The 15614-nt window shown below is 40.2% G+C and overlaps 1 protein-coding gene across 6 annotated transcripts in view; it reads left to right on the top strand.

Annotated features, from left to right (window-relative positions):
- OSBPL3 (oxysterol binding protein like 3) overlaps nucleotides 1–15614 on the top strand; it is a 191208-nt gene that overhangs the window by 104465 nt on the left and 71129 nt on the right. For all 6 annotated transcript variants that reach the window (XM_017527008.2, XM_017527006.2, XM_017527007.2 and 3 more), the window contains 5 exons: nucleotides 8786–8902; nucleotides 9058–9111; nucleotides 10011–10124; nucleotides 13940–14107; nucleotides 14703–14826. In XM_017527008.2, the coding sequence (XP_017382497.1) occupies nucleotides 8786–8902; nucleotides 9058–9111; nucleotides 10011–10124; nucleotides 13940–14107; nucleotides 14703–14826 (577 nt within the window). The remainder of the gene's footprint in view (nucleotides 1–8785; nucleotides 8903–9057; nucleotides 9112–10010; nucleotides 10125–13939; nucleotides 14108–14702; nucleotides 14827–15614) is intronic.

Genomic DNA, 15614 nt, shown 5'->3' with positions numbered 1-15614 from the left:
ATGACTGTTCATACAAAGACAAAGAACAACATGTCAGTGAGGATGCAGAAGAAAGGGAGCTTTTGCACACAGTCAATGGGAGTGTAAATTAGTACAGCCTCATCAGAAAACAGTATGGAGATTTCTCAAAGAACTAAAAGAACTACCATATGATCAACTACTAGGGAGCTAACCAAAGGAAAAGAAATAAATATATCTAAAATGTACCTGCACTCATATGTTTATTGCAGCAGTATTCACAATATCACAGATATAAAATCAACCTGTTTCCATCAACAATTGAATGGATGAGGAAAATATGATATATACACACAATGGAATTACTCTTCAGCCATCAAAAAGAGTGAAATCATGTATTTTTCAGCAGCATGGATGGAACTGGACCAGGTCATTATCTTAAGTGAAACAAGCCAGGCATAGAAAGACAAATATCACATATTCTCACTCATAAGTCAGTGGTAAAAAATGTGTTCATCTGGACATAGAGAGTGGAAAGATCTAGATAATGGAGACTCAGAGGGCGAGTGTGAGGGAGGAAGGAGGAGGATGAGGATGAGAAATTATATAATGGATACAATATACATAGTGATGGGTACCCTAAAAGCCCTCACTTGACTACTATGCAAACTATGTATTAAGAAAATTGCACATGTACCCTATAAATATATACTTTTTTTTTTTAAAAAAAGAAAAAGATGTGTCCATATCCCAGTCTTAGAACCTGTGAATGTTACCACATTTGGAGGAAGGACCTTTGTAGATGTAATTAATTTAAGGATTTGAGATAAGGAGGTATCTGAGATTATCCAGGTGGGCCCTAAATTCACTGACAAATGTCCTTATAAGAAACACGTGGGGGAGAAAACAGACATAGAGGAAAAGGTGATGTGGTGGTGGAGGCAGAGATTGGAGTGTTGCAGCTACAAGCGAAGGCATGCCATGGAATGCTGGCAGCCACCAGAAACTGGGAGAGGCAAGGAATGAATCCTCTTGAGGTCCCTCAGAGGGAACGTGGATCTGCCAACACTTTGATTTTGGACCTCTGGCCTCCAGAACTGCTAGAGAATAAATACCTGTTTATTTAAGCCACCAAAGTTTGTGACTGTTCATCAAGGTGGCCTCAAGAATCTAAGGCACCCTGCTTCTTACTGTGTGTCATTTTTTTCTGGGTGTCCCAGCTCAGGTGGGTCTAGGCCTTGGAGACTATGCCTGTCAGAGCCCCTGTAGTGGGTTTGTGTGAATCTCCCATTTGACATTTACAAGTTTTCAACCTTGTGGTATCTCTTTTATTAACATTTGTAATGTATGTTAGCTTCTTGAAAGCCAGCACTTGATTTTACATCTTTGCATTTCTGGTTCCTAAGAATGAGCTTTGGACCTTTGAGTAGGGACCACCTGTTAAAGAGAACTGTGAGATTCTGCTTGGGATCTCCAGACTCAGTCCGCAGATGGGTTCTACCTCTTAATAGTTTGTGATCTTGCCCAAACTGATTTGGAGCTTCAATTTTCTCATCTGTAAAATGAGGATAATAATAGTTTCATTATAGAATCACTGCAAGGCACATCATTAAAAAAATAGTAGTCGTCACTTTAACTATAATCACTACCACAATAGCAACCATAAAAACCCCATCTCCACCCTAGGGGGCTGCATGGTCAGAGAGGAATGACATTTATCAGCTGGGTGTTTTCATATTTAACGGTAGCCTAAGAGACCCTGCTTAAGAACAGAGCATTAGGAGGAGAGAAAAATGCATAGAAGATGCTGTTTGTGGCTTTAAGGAGCTTGATACAATTAGGGGAATATTTAACAAATATTAATGACTTCCAAATATATCTAAGGGGCCTAAAAACATGCCAAATAATTGTAGCCATAAATGCTGAGTGAGTGATCAACAGTGTGGAAATTGTCATATGTGCATTCAAATGTTTTTATTAATGCTGTGTTAATTATAACTCTATCTGTGGTCAATACAGTTGGAAAGCGTTTTTCTCTTCTTTAGAAACTCAGGATAGGAATGACCTCAGGTGGAGCCACTGACAGAGCTGGCAGTCCATAGGTTTTTGTCTCCCCGTTATCACTGTCAGCTGCTGGCAATGGCTGCTTTTCCTTCCCTTTCTCAGGGGTTCACCACAAAGACTGCTTGAATATTCTCCCATTATCTAAGTCACGAAGACACCAGTGTTTTTGGTCTGTGGCTAAGTCGAGTAATAAGACTTGAAACATTCTGGGGTCCGAATCATCTGGATATTCACTTCCTGAGCCCTGGCATGAGGTTGTAGAGCTACATGCCTGTGTGAAGGGAAAGATGGGATGGTGACGGTGGTGGGTGGTGACTGCTACTCCCACATAGCCTCAGAATCCAAGTGGGTGCTTCACTGCTCAGTCTCCTTTTTTTTCTTTAATCTTCTTACTTAGATCCCGAAGTCAGGGATTGTACCCGAGATTATAGGGCTAATGCGAATGCTGCTATTGAGTATCACATGAGTTTATGGTAGAAGATTTAGAAAGGATCTCACAGCTCGCTTAACTCCCCACCACTCTTGGAATCCTCTCTGTGGTGCCTCTGCCAGGTGGCCACCAGCCTCTAACGGAACACTCCAGAGACTTTCATAGAGCAGCCATGTCATTTTTCATGGCACTCATGAGATAGTTAGACAAACCATCCTTTAGGGGCCCTGTAGCTTCCACCGATTAGTCCTGGTTTTGCCCTCAGTCTGTCAAGTCATATCCCAATTTTTTGAGGCAGCCTGGTCTCCTGGAATGTGGCTACTCGAGTTGGGCTTGTGGTCCAGCAGCAGTGACAGCCTCATCTGTGCAGGTGCAGAATCTCAGGCCTCCCCCAGACCTACTGAACTTAAATCTGTATTTCTGAAAGATCTCCAGGTGATTGACATGCAAATTACAGTTTGAGAGGCACTGGGTGAGAGCTCATACACCACCTTTCCCCCAACTAATTTTTTTTTAAATTGCCATTGCTATCAGGCCTGCTGGTGCTAAAAACAAACAAACAAAAACTGATAGTTGAGAAACATTTAATAAGAAACAACAACTCTAGCTGTCAGTGATTGAAATGTAAGTACAGTTTTGGTCTGGCATCAGTTAAAGCTGTCATTCTATTAATTGAAAATCTATTGACAAGTATTGCCAATGTTCACAGAACAATCATAAAAGGCAATATTGATGATCGTTAGCCTTTCTTAATAGGCTGTAGAAGATCCTGAATGCCTTTAAAATCATTAAAGACAGATTAAATTATGTGAATTAATGCTTGGTATTGCCTTGTAATTTTTTAAAAACCTGATAAACAGACTAAATAAGTAATCAGGACACCCATTCTCCAGCCATGCCTGATACAGGCAACCACAAGACTTCCTTCCTGAACACTCTTCAGCTGCACAAAGAATAAAAGTTTAAATCGTTTTCTATTTCTGACATCACTGCAAGGGTAGTGACTGAGGATTCAGCATTTGAAAGGTGCCTGTGGAAACAGCTGTGCTGGAGGGAAGTGCTTTCAATTCGTGCACTCAGCAATATGGAAATTAACTTGGCCAGCACATGAGCATGAATAAATGCTTAGCTGCCTTTGCAGCCACAAAGCAGCTTTCTATATTTGGCACTTTTCAGACATTCAGTAAAACAGACTAAATTTAATGCCAGATGACAACGCAGGACTGTCTTCGGTGAAACTCAAGCAAAAACCTTAAGAAGCCACACCCCCCAACCCTTCCTGTGTTTCTCTCTCCATCTGGTATTCATGGTGACCTTTAAACTTGACACCTTACAGGATGAGACATCAGTGCAGCCCTGTTGGGCTAAGTCAGCAGGGCCTTGATTTCCCTAAGGGCCCAAGTCTATCCTTTACGGTGTCTCAGGATATGCAGCTCAAGATGTGTGCCCTACTCCTGGGGCACCAGATATGTGGAGGGCAGCAGGAGTCACTCTTAAGTCCTGGTTCCTTTAGCCAAGAGAAACCAACATTCCTCTCGTTTTCCGTCCTGAGTACCAATTCACTTGAATCCAGCACACATTATTAAAGTTCCATGTCCTGAAGGTTCTGGGGGACTCTTTTGATATCCCCCTTGCTTTGCAGACTCATTCAGTAAATATTTATTTTGGCTATTTCCCAGGCTGTAGGATTATAATAAATAAGACACAGTCCCTGTCCTTCTTGAACCCATGTTCTAGCTAGGGAGGCTGACAGTGCAAGGTGACTGTCATCCAGGGAGGAGGTTTGGGCCTAAATGAGAATTTACCAGGCTAAGAAGTAGATGGGGCAGATTTGAAATAAACGAATGATGAAGATTTGGCAGCCTGAAAACGCATAGGCTAATTTCTCTTCCTGTTTAGTGGGACTACAGGATAAGGAAAACTGTGGCTCTGAGAGGGTTGAAGGCCTTACTTGCCCCCATCCATACTGCACTGTTTCTTAGCTCCTTCCAACTATCAGCGCCTCGGCCCACCACTATTCCTCTACCCCATGGGATTTACTCCTTTTTCTTCATCAGAATTTACGTATTTAAACTACAGTCAAAATGCAGTATGCATTAAAGCCTGTACAGTTTTCAAAGTGATTTTACATGTTCCGTGTCCTGGCCTAGTATTCTTTCTCGCAACAGTACACAAAATTTGTGTCAAGTTGATTAGTAGTTCTTACCCTGTCATCTACTTAACCAATGTCCTCTTATTATGACCAGTATTTTAATGATTGCTTTACTCTCCTATAAATTTATATATATATATATATAATTTATATATGTAAATATGATATATATTACATAATTTTTTACATATTAAAAATTATATATATAACTTTTCTTAAGAAGGTCTCTTTCACCCAGGCTGGAGTGCAGTGGTGTGATCATAGCTCTCTGTAGCCTTACACTCCAGGGGTCAAGCATTCCTCCTGCTTCAGCCTCCCCAAATCCTGGGATTACAGGCACGAGCCACTATGTCCAACTGAAATTCATTATATTTTATTTTATTTTGAGACGGAGTCTTGCTCTGTTGCCAGGCTGCAATGCAGTGGTGCAATCTCGGCTCACTGCAACCTCCACCTCCCAGGTTCAAGCGATTCTCTTGCCTCAGCCTTTGGAGTAGCTGAGACTGCAGGCACGTGCCACCATACCCAGCTAATTTTTTTTTGTGTTTTTAGTAGAGATGGGTTTCATCATGTTGGCCAGGGTGGTCTCAATCTTTTGACCTCATGATCCACCTGTCTCGGCCTCACAAAGTGCTGGATTATAGGTGAGCCAGCATGCCCAGCCCTGAAATTCATTATAATGTAACCTCCTTGCATACATAATTTTGAAAGCGTCAACTTCATGCTTTACTGTAATATAAAGGAAAATTCAAAGAATGTGGTTAATGTTAAAACATGTATTTCCATATGTAAAAGCCCAGTCATGACTACACCAAAAGACATAATGAAGTGGTCAGATATACCTATACATAGAAAGTGACAACTGCAAATGCAGAAGATACAGGTGTGTGGTATTAATAACTCAGATGGCATGGCAGTCAGCAACTTTCTTCTCTAAAATATGGGAGACACTTGGTAAAGTTCCAGAAAGAACAAAATACAGTTTTCCTTCAGTTACTAGCAGTTACATCCCAAGAGTGTATAAAAACCATGCAAAAATTCTTTGATGTATGTGTGAAACAGAGTTCTGTTCCATGCTTAAGTGATTTTAAGCACATTTCACCTATGGAAATGGCTAATGGCACTTTGGGAAGTCTTTGGGGTGTGGGACAGCTTTGTCTTGGTGCAAGACCGAGACATTGCAGGACATCTAACACTCCTAGCTCCCAGCCACTCCATGCCAGAGGCATCCCCCTATCGTTGTCACAACCAAAAGTGGCTCCAGGATTCCACAGTGGCCCTGAGGGAGCAGTCGCAACCTCACTGAGAACTACCAGGTTGAATGCTGGCCTTGTGACTCCTGGACGGTGTTAGCAATGGGGTGTGATGGTGGATTTGGATGTCAAGTCCGAAAAAGGAGTTGGTTGCACTGCTTTTTCAAAGAGAGCCTTCACTTTCTTAAATACTTCAAATCTGGCTTCCAACCTGGTAACAGTTTCAAGTTCTGAGCCCAGGTGGAAGATAAATGAAGAAAACAATATTTTGTAGGAAAAAAAATGCAACCGTTTTGTTTTGTTTGTTTGTTTATGTGAAGGGCCAACAGATGCACTTTAATTCCCTGCCCTCCATAGTCGCTCACTGATAGGAATGCATGCTGTCTCAGGAGGAGGAGCAAACCAGTTCTAACGGGAATTTTTGAAATAGTTCTGAGATTTAATTCTTGTTTTCCTTTAAACTTATAGGTATGATCTTACCTGTTTGTTTTTTTCAGTTTTGTAAAGGATGCAATAACATCTGATTCCTCTTGGTATTTGCATTGTGCACAATTGAATATTTTGAGCAGTTGTGCCTGATTGTTTAGTATTAGTGCCCTACAGGTTGCTTTTGCCTGAGAGTCTTAAAACAAACAAATCAAAAGGGCTTGATCCACTTAGAGTACTTTCCAGAGGATTTTAAGTCTTGGATTTTTATTTAACAGTGACAACAACACCCATACCCCACTCTTTCACACATGTGGTTGCATTGTATCTAATTTGTAAATAGTCATTTGACTCAAAGATACTGGGCACACTTCAAATGCATGCTAATTTATGACATTTCAAGAAGATAAATCTGTTTGCAGACTTATTCCAAGACTAAGTTTATTTATTTGCTAATCAAATGCATACCATCCACAGGACAGCAGGTTATGCATTGTGGGGAAATCAGAAATACACTGGACCCTTTAAGCTCTTAAAGAGCTTGCTGTCCAGCAGGGATGATGAAATCTCATGTACATATTATCATAAGAAAGTGGTGAACCTCTGGAAAAGTAAGATGGAGTACTTATGGAGTCTCTAGGGATGAAATGGTATTTTCCACTGGAGGAGGTGGAATTTTTAACTTGACAACCTTAAAGATTCATTAACATTTAGACGGGTAAAATGTGTTAAATTTTAAGGAATGGCTTTCTGAGCTAAAATAATTTAAGTAAGGGTTTTTTTGTGTGCATGTTTTTAAGTAATAGGAAATCTGACTTCCCACCACTTAGTAGTATGCATTTATTGTCTGAGTGTAATTAAGTGGCCTGGAATAATTGTTAATCGTTCCTATGAAGAAATCTCATTCAACATTGCTACTTTCCCCCCCCAAAAAAAAAAAAAATCCTCTAATTTAAAAGCTGGAATTTTTTTTCTTTGCTTTTTTTTTCCCTACGCTTTGCTTTTTCCCATTAAAGAAGTCTCTTTCACAACTCCAGATTTTGGGATACCACTGTGATATTTTAAAACTTTGGTATATACCTTTAGCTGGATTCACAGTAAAGTGCCATCAGATAGAAGGCAGGCTCATCATGATCATTATGTAAAGAGTTCAGTTGCTAACACAGGAAAGGGTTCACATTACCAGGTAGGTCCCATGTATTGAACTTGAGGACAACACAGAAACTGAGCCAGAGCCAAATCAGGACCCTATGTGATTTCTGTGCCCTCCCTATTAGACCACTTGTGTCCGGGGACTTGAATCTAACTGCCTCCTGCTCCCTGGTGCTGGTGCACACTCACTGTCCATCTTCCATGTCTCTGGCTTTTGCCTGTACCACCTGCCTGTGGCCTGGAGATTTGACTCAGGGAAAGTTAGTCCAGGTGGAATCTTGGCCAAAGTGTCATGCTTGTTAAAACTTAATCACTCTATGTTGGAAATGTTTTCTGTCTGATCTGGCTGGCAGTTACTGAGTATATGGATAAATATATAAATTTATTGAGGCATACTCAATATGTGTGCATTTCATGTACATTATATCCCAATAAAAATATAAAAAATAATAACAATAAAAATAAACTCCCAGTCACTGACGTATTGGCACTTTTGGTTTATCTTGGCGTGATTTAGCAATGATTTGTGCATTTTTAAATATTTAAAAGTAACTTTTCAGAACTTTTAGTGTTTTTGTTTTTTATTTCTTTTAAAATTCTTTTTCAATTAGTTGAAATAACCTAAATAACCAATAGTGGAAGAAGCAACAACTATTTGTAATAATTGGCCAAAGAAAGAAAAGTTTTTGAAACAAAAAAAGATGAAAAAACAAATTTCTGGGAAAGGTAGTGAAAATTCTTGTTGCAAATACATACTTTTGATGCTTCCAGATTTCCAATACATTTAAATACCTAGAATTTATGGATGTTGATTTTCAACAAAATCATTATTTCTACCAAGTTGTCATATTTACTAATTTGCATTGTCTCATACTTTTCAGCCAATTCATAGACCAACTTCCTTCCCTCAACAACATACCAACACACACACACACACACACACACACACACACACAGCTTCCATCCTGATGTCTGTAGCTTTTGGTTAAAATTCAAACTGAAGTCTAGTGGTGAACAAACGGTAATTGCATGGTAATGTCAAAGTGAACAAAAATAGAACTTACAGGAAAATCTTTACATTTAGCTCTGCCTATTAAGTTTCAAACACAAAAAGAAACATTCCCTTCTAAAAAAGAACTTTAGAAAAACTGAAATTTGATGCCGCTAAATTATAAAATTAAATTTATGAAGCCCAGGGACTGTATGGAAATTAAATTTGGATTTCTTCTCCCCAACAAACCCAGCCAGCCTCCCCATCTTGAACAAATTTACTGATAGGATGCAGTGCTTTGTAACATTATTATTTTTCAAAAAGATAGACATTTAACATGAACTTTTTTATTGGAACAGGACAGCTGGGAAGTGGTGGAAGGACTGAGGGGGGAGATGAATTACACCCAGGAGCCACCAGTTCAGAAAGGATTTTTGCTGAAAAAGAGGAAATGGCCCTTAAAAGGCTGGCACAAGGTAAGGTTGGTCTTGGCCTCCCCGTTATTTGCTCTCACACTGCCTCCTACTCACCTGGTTCTTAGGCACTGATATTTAATTTGTAGTTGGAATTTGAGACCAAGGAAAGGACACCTAAATGGAATGTCTTAATTAATAATCTTTCTTCCCCACAGAGATTCTTCTATCTTGACAAAGGAATCTTGAAATATGCCAAGAGCCAAGCTGATGTAAGTCTGTTCGTGGGCCCAGTGTGGTACTGGAGAATTCTAAAGGGGTAACTGTCAGCTCAGAGATGAGTGTGTATATAGTTGCGGATAGCTCTTCTTGAAACTGGAAACTGTGAGAGGAATCACTTCTCTCTTAGCTCTGGCTTCCAGGCAGGCTCCGTTCCTCTACCAGGTAAAGGTGCAGGGGCTCCCCCAACACTCTCTGGGCATCCAAAGGTCTATTCTGGTCTTAGGGTTGTGCTAAGGAGTTCTCTGGTTGGGAGAATACATCCTTGCAGCTAGATAACAGGAACAAAACATAGGACAAGTGTCGTTCCCGCTCATACTGTGACTGAGGGGTACAGGGGAGAAGGTGCTGGGTGAAGAAGTTCCTTTTCAGATTAATCCCAGGCAGTTGGTGTGTGAGGGCTCTGAATGACCATTTGTCATGCCTCTTGTAGGAGTCCTTCTCTCCTCCCTTCCTCCTCTCCTGTCCTCTCTTAGTCTCCTTTTCTCACTTTTTTTTTTTTTTTTTTTTAATAAGATTACTTCTAAATGAATTTAGACACCAGAAACTAATGCAGTGGGAGGCAGTGCAGTTGACAGGTAAATTCACTACTATGGAAGTCAGCCCATAGTGTTTACTTTTTTGCTTCCTCACCTCCTGGTTGTGGAAACTGCTTGTTATTTAACCCCTCTGTACCCCAGTTTCTGCATCTGTAAAATGGGGAGAATACTTGCTATCTCAGAGATTGTAGAAGATAGTGCATGCCCAGCACAACTCAGCACTGGCTCATGCTAAGTGCTTGATGATTCTCATTGTTTGTGTTTACTATTAGTGGATGTGGAGGGGTGTGTCAGGGGTGTGACTACTGCTTTTAACACTATGGTTCTCAAGTGGCCTTCTTGGTGCCTCTCAGATAGAAAGAGAGAAGCTGCATGGCTGCATTGACGTCGGGCTGTCAGTGATGTCTGTAAAGAAGTCATCAAAATGCATAGACCTTGACACGGAGGAGCACATCTACCATCTGAAGGTGAGGTTGCTTCATGCTGTGTAGAGTTCACTTACGCTGAGGAAGGATTGTCAGTCATTATACTATTGGTGATGCCTTTTGGGCATTCAGCCAACATGTAGATGACCTTCATTACCAAAGTGTTTCTCATGGACAGCTCTGCTATTTGAATAAGATGTCATTGTGCAGGACTGTCTGTCAGATTGCTTGAAGGTTTAGCATCCTGGTCGCCTCATCCCCTAGATACCACCCTGCCCACAGTGATTGTGACAGCAGTCAACAGTGAAAAACTTCGTTTCCAAACCACCTCCACCCAGACAGTGACAGATTTAGTGAAGAACCATTTACCATAGGTTAAAATGTGTTCCTGAAATGTATGTAACATTTAGGCCATGGAGCCCTGTTTTACAACTTTGGCGAATTTTATAGGAATTCAACTAAAATTCTCATATTGCAGTGAAATGTCAGGAATTTTTCCCCTAAAGTGTGGGTTCCCAAATAGAACTTCAAAGTTGTTTACCCTCTTGTGCTGTCTCTCCTGCAGGTGGTAGGGATAGTCAAAGCGTGAAGTGTGAGATCTAGATCTGGTTCAGATTTTGATGTGGCTACTCACTAGCCATTGAACTTTGACAAATTACTTAATCTCTGAAAGTCTCAGTTTTTCCACCTAAAACAAAATGAAAATTATTGTAACACTCCTGTTTTGGGGTTGAATGTAGGAAACTTGGCATAGTGCCTGGCCCAGTGTAAACTCAGGAAGTTTAGCTATTATATGTGCATGTTGGATGGTACCCGAGTGTTAGAAATTAATTGAAAAAATGCTAAGACTCTTTTCTTACTTGGGTAGATTACTTGAGATATTGGGGATGGGGCATGAGGATTAGGAAAACCAAAGCATGAGATCATGAGCTCCTTGTCTTCATGTGTCCCTGTCTTCTCCATGGCATGTATGTGGTGATTGAGCATTGTGGACCTAACATACCTGTGGTTGGTTGAATGGGCAAGGCAGTCAAATCTTCACTATTTCCTAGCCTAACTGTATCTCTGGCTGTAGGTGATGGTGTAAAACAGGGTTTCTCAGCCTTAGCACCATTAACATTGTGAGCTGGATAATGCTTTGTTATGGAAGGCTGACTTTGTATAGCAGGATGTTGAGCAGTATCCCTGTCCCTGCCCTCTCTCTAGATGCCAGTAGCATCCTTCTCCAATTATGACATCCAAAATGTTTCCAGATATTGCCAGGTGTTCCCTAGAGGTTAAAGTTACCCCTGGTTGCAAATGACTGGTGTGAAGAATGGGAGAGAAAAAACAAATTTAAGAAAGAATATTATGCTTATTCTGTTTCAGTGATCGATCTCCACTAGAAGAGTTTAGGTTATTTCTTCAGGTACTTCCAATGAATCTTAGTTCTGTATTTTGCTGTGGTCAGGAATTAATAGGTTCTTGTTTATCCACTATTGTGGTTAACAAAATAAAAGTAATTATTCATAATTTTTAAAGGATTAGAATACCTTAAAATAGATTGAATGCTAATATTGTGATAAACACAGTGATTTAAGTTCTGTGATTTAAGTTCTGCTTGGTTTCTTGTTCATTCTTTTGAACATCAGCTATGACTATTAGTGTAGGTAAGTGTAGTTATCTGCGGGTTCTAGTTAATAGCCTCAGAGTCTGGCAGTTTTTAATTGTGGGCCGTTTGGTCCCATTTATTTTATAGATGAGGGATCCTGGGTAGCAGTAGATTAAGCGGCTGTTCACCCATGGCCCTAGATCTACTTGAGGGACTGGAACAGGATCCTGGGCTGTTATTTAATAAAGTACTCTTATTCTTCCACATTGTTTAACTGATGAAAAAGTGAGTCCAGATGAGTGCTTGGGCACTGACTTATAAGGGCCTCTGAGAATAGATCAGTGGAAAGGATAACACAAGATTCCTGTAAAATTCCTCTTAACCACATCTGGGAAATGAAATACATTTGAAGAACATAAATTAGGGGAGACAAATAGATGTGAGTCTGTTTGTATTGCTTCTTCCTGTAAATGACACATTAAAAAGACCCTGCAGCTGCTTTCAGCTTCTAATAATCAGCACCAGAGTCAACCTAACAGTTCCTCCATGAGTGATATTGCTGGCATTTATGTGCATATCCTGGCTCTCATCTCTGATATTAGTAAAGATTTTCACAGATTGACCAGAATTTTTCATCTTAGAAATTATCCTATCATGCATCCTGTTGGATTATCTTAAATTACAGCTTCATAAGTCTCAGTATCCTAATATATGGATATCTATCATTTTTTACTTTGAAAATATCAATATACTGTCATACCCACACATAAAAATTAACTTCTAAGAAATGTCTATGGTATATAGATGCTTGTTATATTTTTTATATATATAAACATTTCAAATATCTTTAAATAAAAACTATGTGTTGCAAACAGTATTCTTCATGGAAATTAGAAATTGATAATTGCTGATATATGGAGAGAATGGCTAAGTGTGAGTGTGATTGTAATAAAAGTTGGAAAAATAATAATAATGCTGTATAGTGCTTTATTTCTGAGAGTGGGAGAAATGTTTTTTGAAATAACCTTCACATTTATTAACCTATTGTATTAGTTTGTTTTCACACTGCTGATAAAGACATATCCAAGACTGGGGAATTTACCAAAGAAAGAGGTTTAATGGACTTACAGTTCCACATGGCTGGGGAGGTCTCACAATCATGGCAGAGGGCGAGGAAGAGCAAGTCACATCTTCCGTGGATGGCAGCAGGTGAAGAGAAAGAGCTTGTGCAGGGAAACTCCACCTTATCATACCAGCGGAGGTAACTGGATCAGGTCTTTCCCATGGTGTTCTCATCTCACAACCATGAGAACACCCTGGGAAAGACCTGCCCCCATGATTTACTTATCTCTCACTGACCAGGTCCCTCCCACAACACGTAGAATTCAAGATGAGATTTGGGTGGAGACATGGGGCACAGCCAAACCACATCACATATACTCCTCCGCAGTGTGTTCTGTGTTGGAGAGATGAACAAAGTTAAATATTTTGGGGAGAATTTACTAATTCATTCCAGTTCAGAAAAGATTGATCTGAAAAGTCTGAATTATAAAAGAGTTTAAAAAGAAACATGGTGCTAGTATTTTCAGTAGACATGGAGAAGCTGGGATTAGAGAACTTGGAAATGCTTTAAGGGGCAGATAAATATAACTTTCAGTTTATTTGTTGCTTAATATAATTGGTACTGTTCTGTTTTCCTAAAAATGGCATAACAGTTGGACTCACTCATAGAAAGCCAAAATACATGCTTACCCTGCATTTTTACCCAGCCCTTCCTTCTCAAACTTATTCCCATAGACCACATCAATATAAACAGTCAATAAGAGGCTATTTCTCCATTCCTTTACTTTCTTATTTAGTTTTTTGAGACAAGTCTCTCTGCCACCCAGGCTGGAGTGCAGTGGCTCAATCTTGGTTCACTGCCGCCTCAACCTCCCAGGCCCAAGTGATCCTCCCATCTCTGCCTCTTGAGTAGCTCAGATCACTGGCATGCACTACCACATCTGGCTAATTTTTTTTTCAATTTTATGTAGAGATAGAGTTTCACCATGTTGTCCAGGCTGGTTTTGAACTTCTAGGTTCAAGTGATCCTCCCTCCTTAGCCTTCCAAAGTTCTGGGATTACAGGCATCAGCCACTCCGCCTGGCTATCGAAATTATGTGCCAACTGAAAAAGACGATTTGGGGAGTGGCATCAATTTGATCAGTAATTGTTCCTTCCAGTGAATGATTATCTTCTTTTCTTTTTTCAATTGAATACATTATAGGTCAAGTCAGAAGAAGTCTTTGATGAGTGGGTATCGAAACTTCGCCACCACAGAATGTATCGTCAGAATGAAATTGCCATGTTTCCACATGAAGTTAACCACTTTTTCCCAGGGTCCACCATCACAGACTCTGCATCTGCGGTGTTTGACCCCATTTCAAGTAGGAAGGTAATGAATGTTTTGTCAATAATGAATCTTAGAACGCGGTGGCTTTGTTTAATGGAGTACTGTCTTGGGAGCTGAGTCTGAGGAAGGAAAGGTTTTCAGGGACAAGCAAGGTAGGCTTGGGCTGTGTTTAATTAGTCTCTTTGCCAGTTGAGTCAGAACCAAGACCAGACAAGTATCTATTAGTTGAGGGGGACAGTGACTGACATGGAGGAATTTAGCATCCCTGAATGAACTACCTTTCTCCTGACTGGTTTGAGTTTGGTTTCCCTTTCTAGTTTTAAACTACAGTAAGGATGCATATAGCCATGCAGGATTGCAAAATATTTCCAAACATTTATATTATTATATTACTATTTTGTTAATATTTGATAAAAGAAGAAAATCAGGTCCACCATTCAAGGCATGCCATATCATAGCATGATATGGCCAAGCTGGGGTGATAGTCAGAGATCTTAGTGCTTTGCTAGAAGCTTCTTTCTCATTATAAGCAGGTGGTGTCCATTGGTGACTAGCCCACTCTGCTATCCTTTACCCTAACGTGTCCCCGCTGGGCTCTGTTTCTATTTACAATGTGCTTTTGTCATCTGTGGAACAGCGTAGCAGTATATCAAAGCAGAATTTATTTCAAGCTGGAAGCAATTTATCATTTTCTTGTGGCGGTGAGACACGAGTTCCATTATGGCTGCAGTCTTCAGAAGACATGGAAAAATGCTCCAAAGGTAGAGTGACTTGAAACCTCTGCTTTCCGTCGTGGCCATTAGGTGATACTGGTTTGATGTTTACCCTTCAGGTGCATTTCTGTCCTTCCCCTTCACTTGTCCACATTCCCTTCTATATTTTGCTTGTAAAGATTGTGCCCATCATCAACAAAAGACACTCTCCTTGCAGATCTTTACGTCTTCACCTGGCTGTACATGCAGGCACGTTTCTTCTTCTGTTCCTGAGCATTGATGCCTGATTCCAACATGGGCCTATAAGTCAGTCTCCAAGGGCAGAGTCTGACACACATCCAAGACTGAGAATCATTTTGCTAGAGGCAAGGGGGTGATCAGATGGAGATTTTCACAATATAGGTGTTCTCTACCCTGACTGCACCTCAGCATCACCCAGAGAGCTTTTAAAATGCAGGAATATCCATTCCCAATCCTCTGTCTCAAATAATCCCTTTAAATTGGTCTGAAGTAGGGCCCTGGTATCACTAATTTTCCAAAGTTCCCCAAGTGATTTTGATAAGGCGCTTGCCATAAGGAAGGTCAGCATTCTCAACTTTAATTAGCTAAGACTGACTTAGGGAACTAAAAACAAAAAAGATCCGTAGCGGGATTGAGAGCGTTCTGATTGAATAGTCTGGGGGTATTATTTAGGCATATATGATTTAAAAGATTTCTCCAATTGATTTAAACGTGTAGCCATGATCGAGAACCACTATTAGAGAAAGATACCGGGTGGCAGCCTTGAAAATTGCATTATCTCTTGTTGAATACAGGTAGTATCACCCTTGGGACCA

This window comes from Cebus imitator, unplaced genomic scaffold (genome assembly GCF_001604975.1).
Source record: "Cebus imitator isolate Cc_AM_T3 unplaced genomic scaffold, Cebus_imitator-1.0 Scaffold45, whole genome shotgun sequence".
Lineage (NCBI taxonomy): Eukaryota > Metazoa > Chordata > Mammalia > Primates > Cebidae > Cebus > Cebus imitator.
This window is presented reverse-complemented; position numbering and strand designations above follow the sequence as displayed.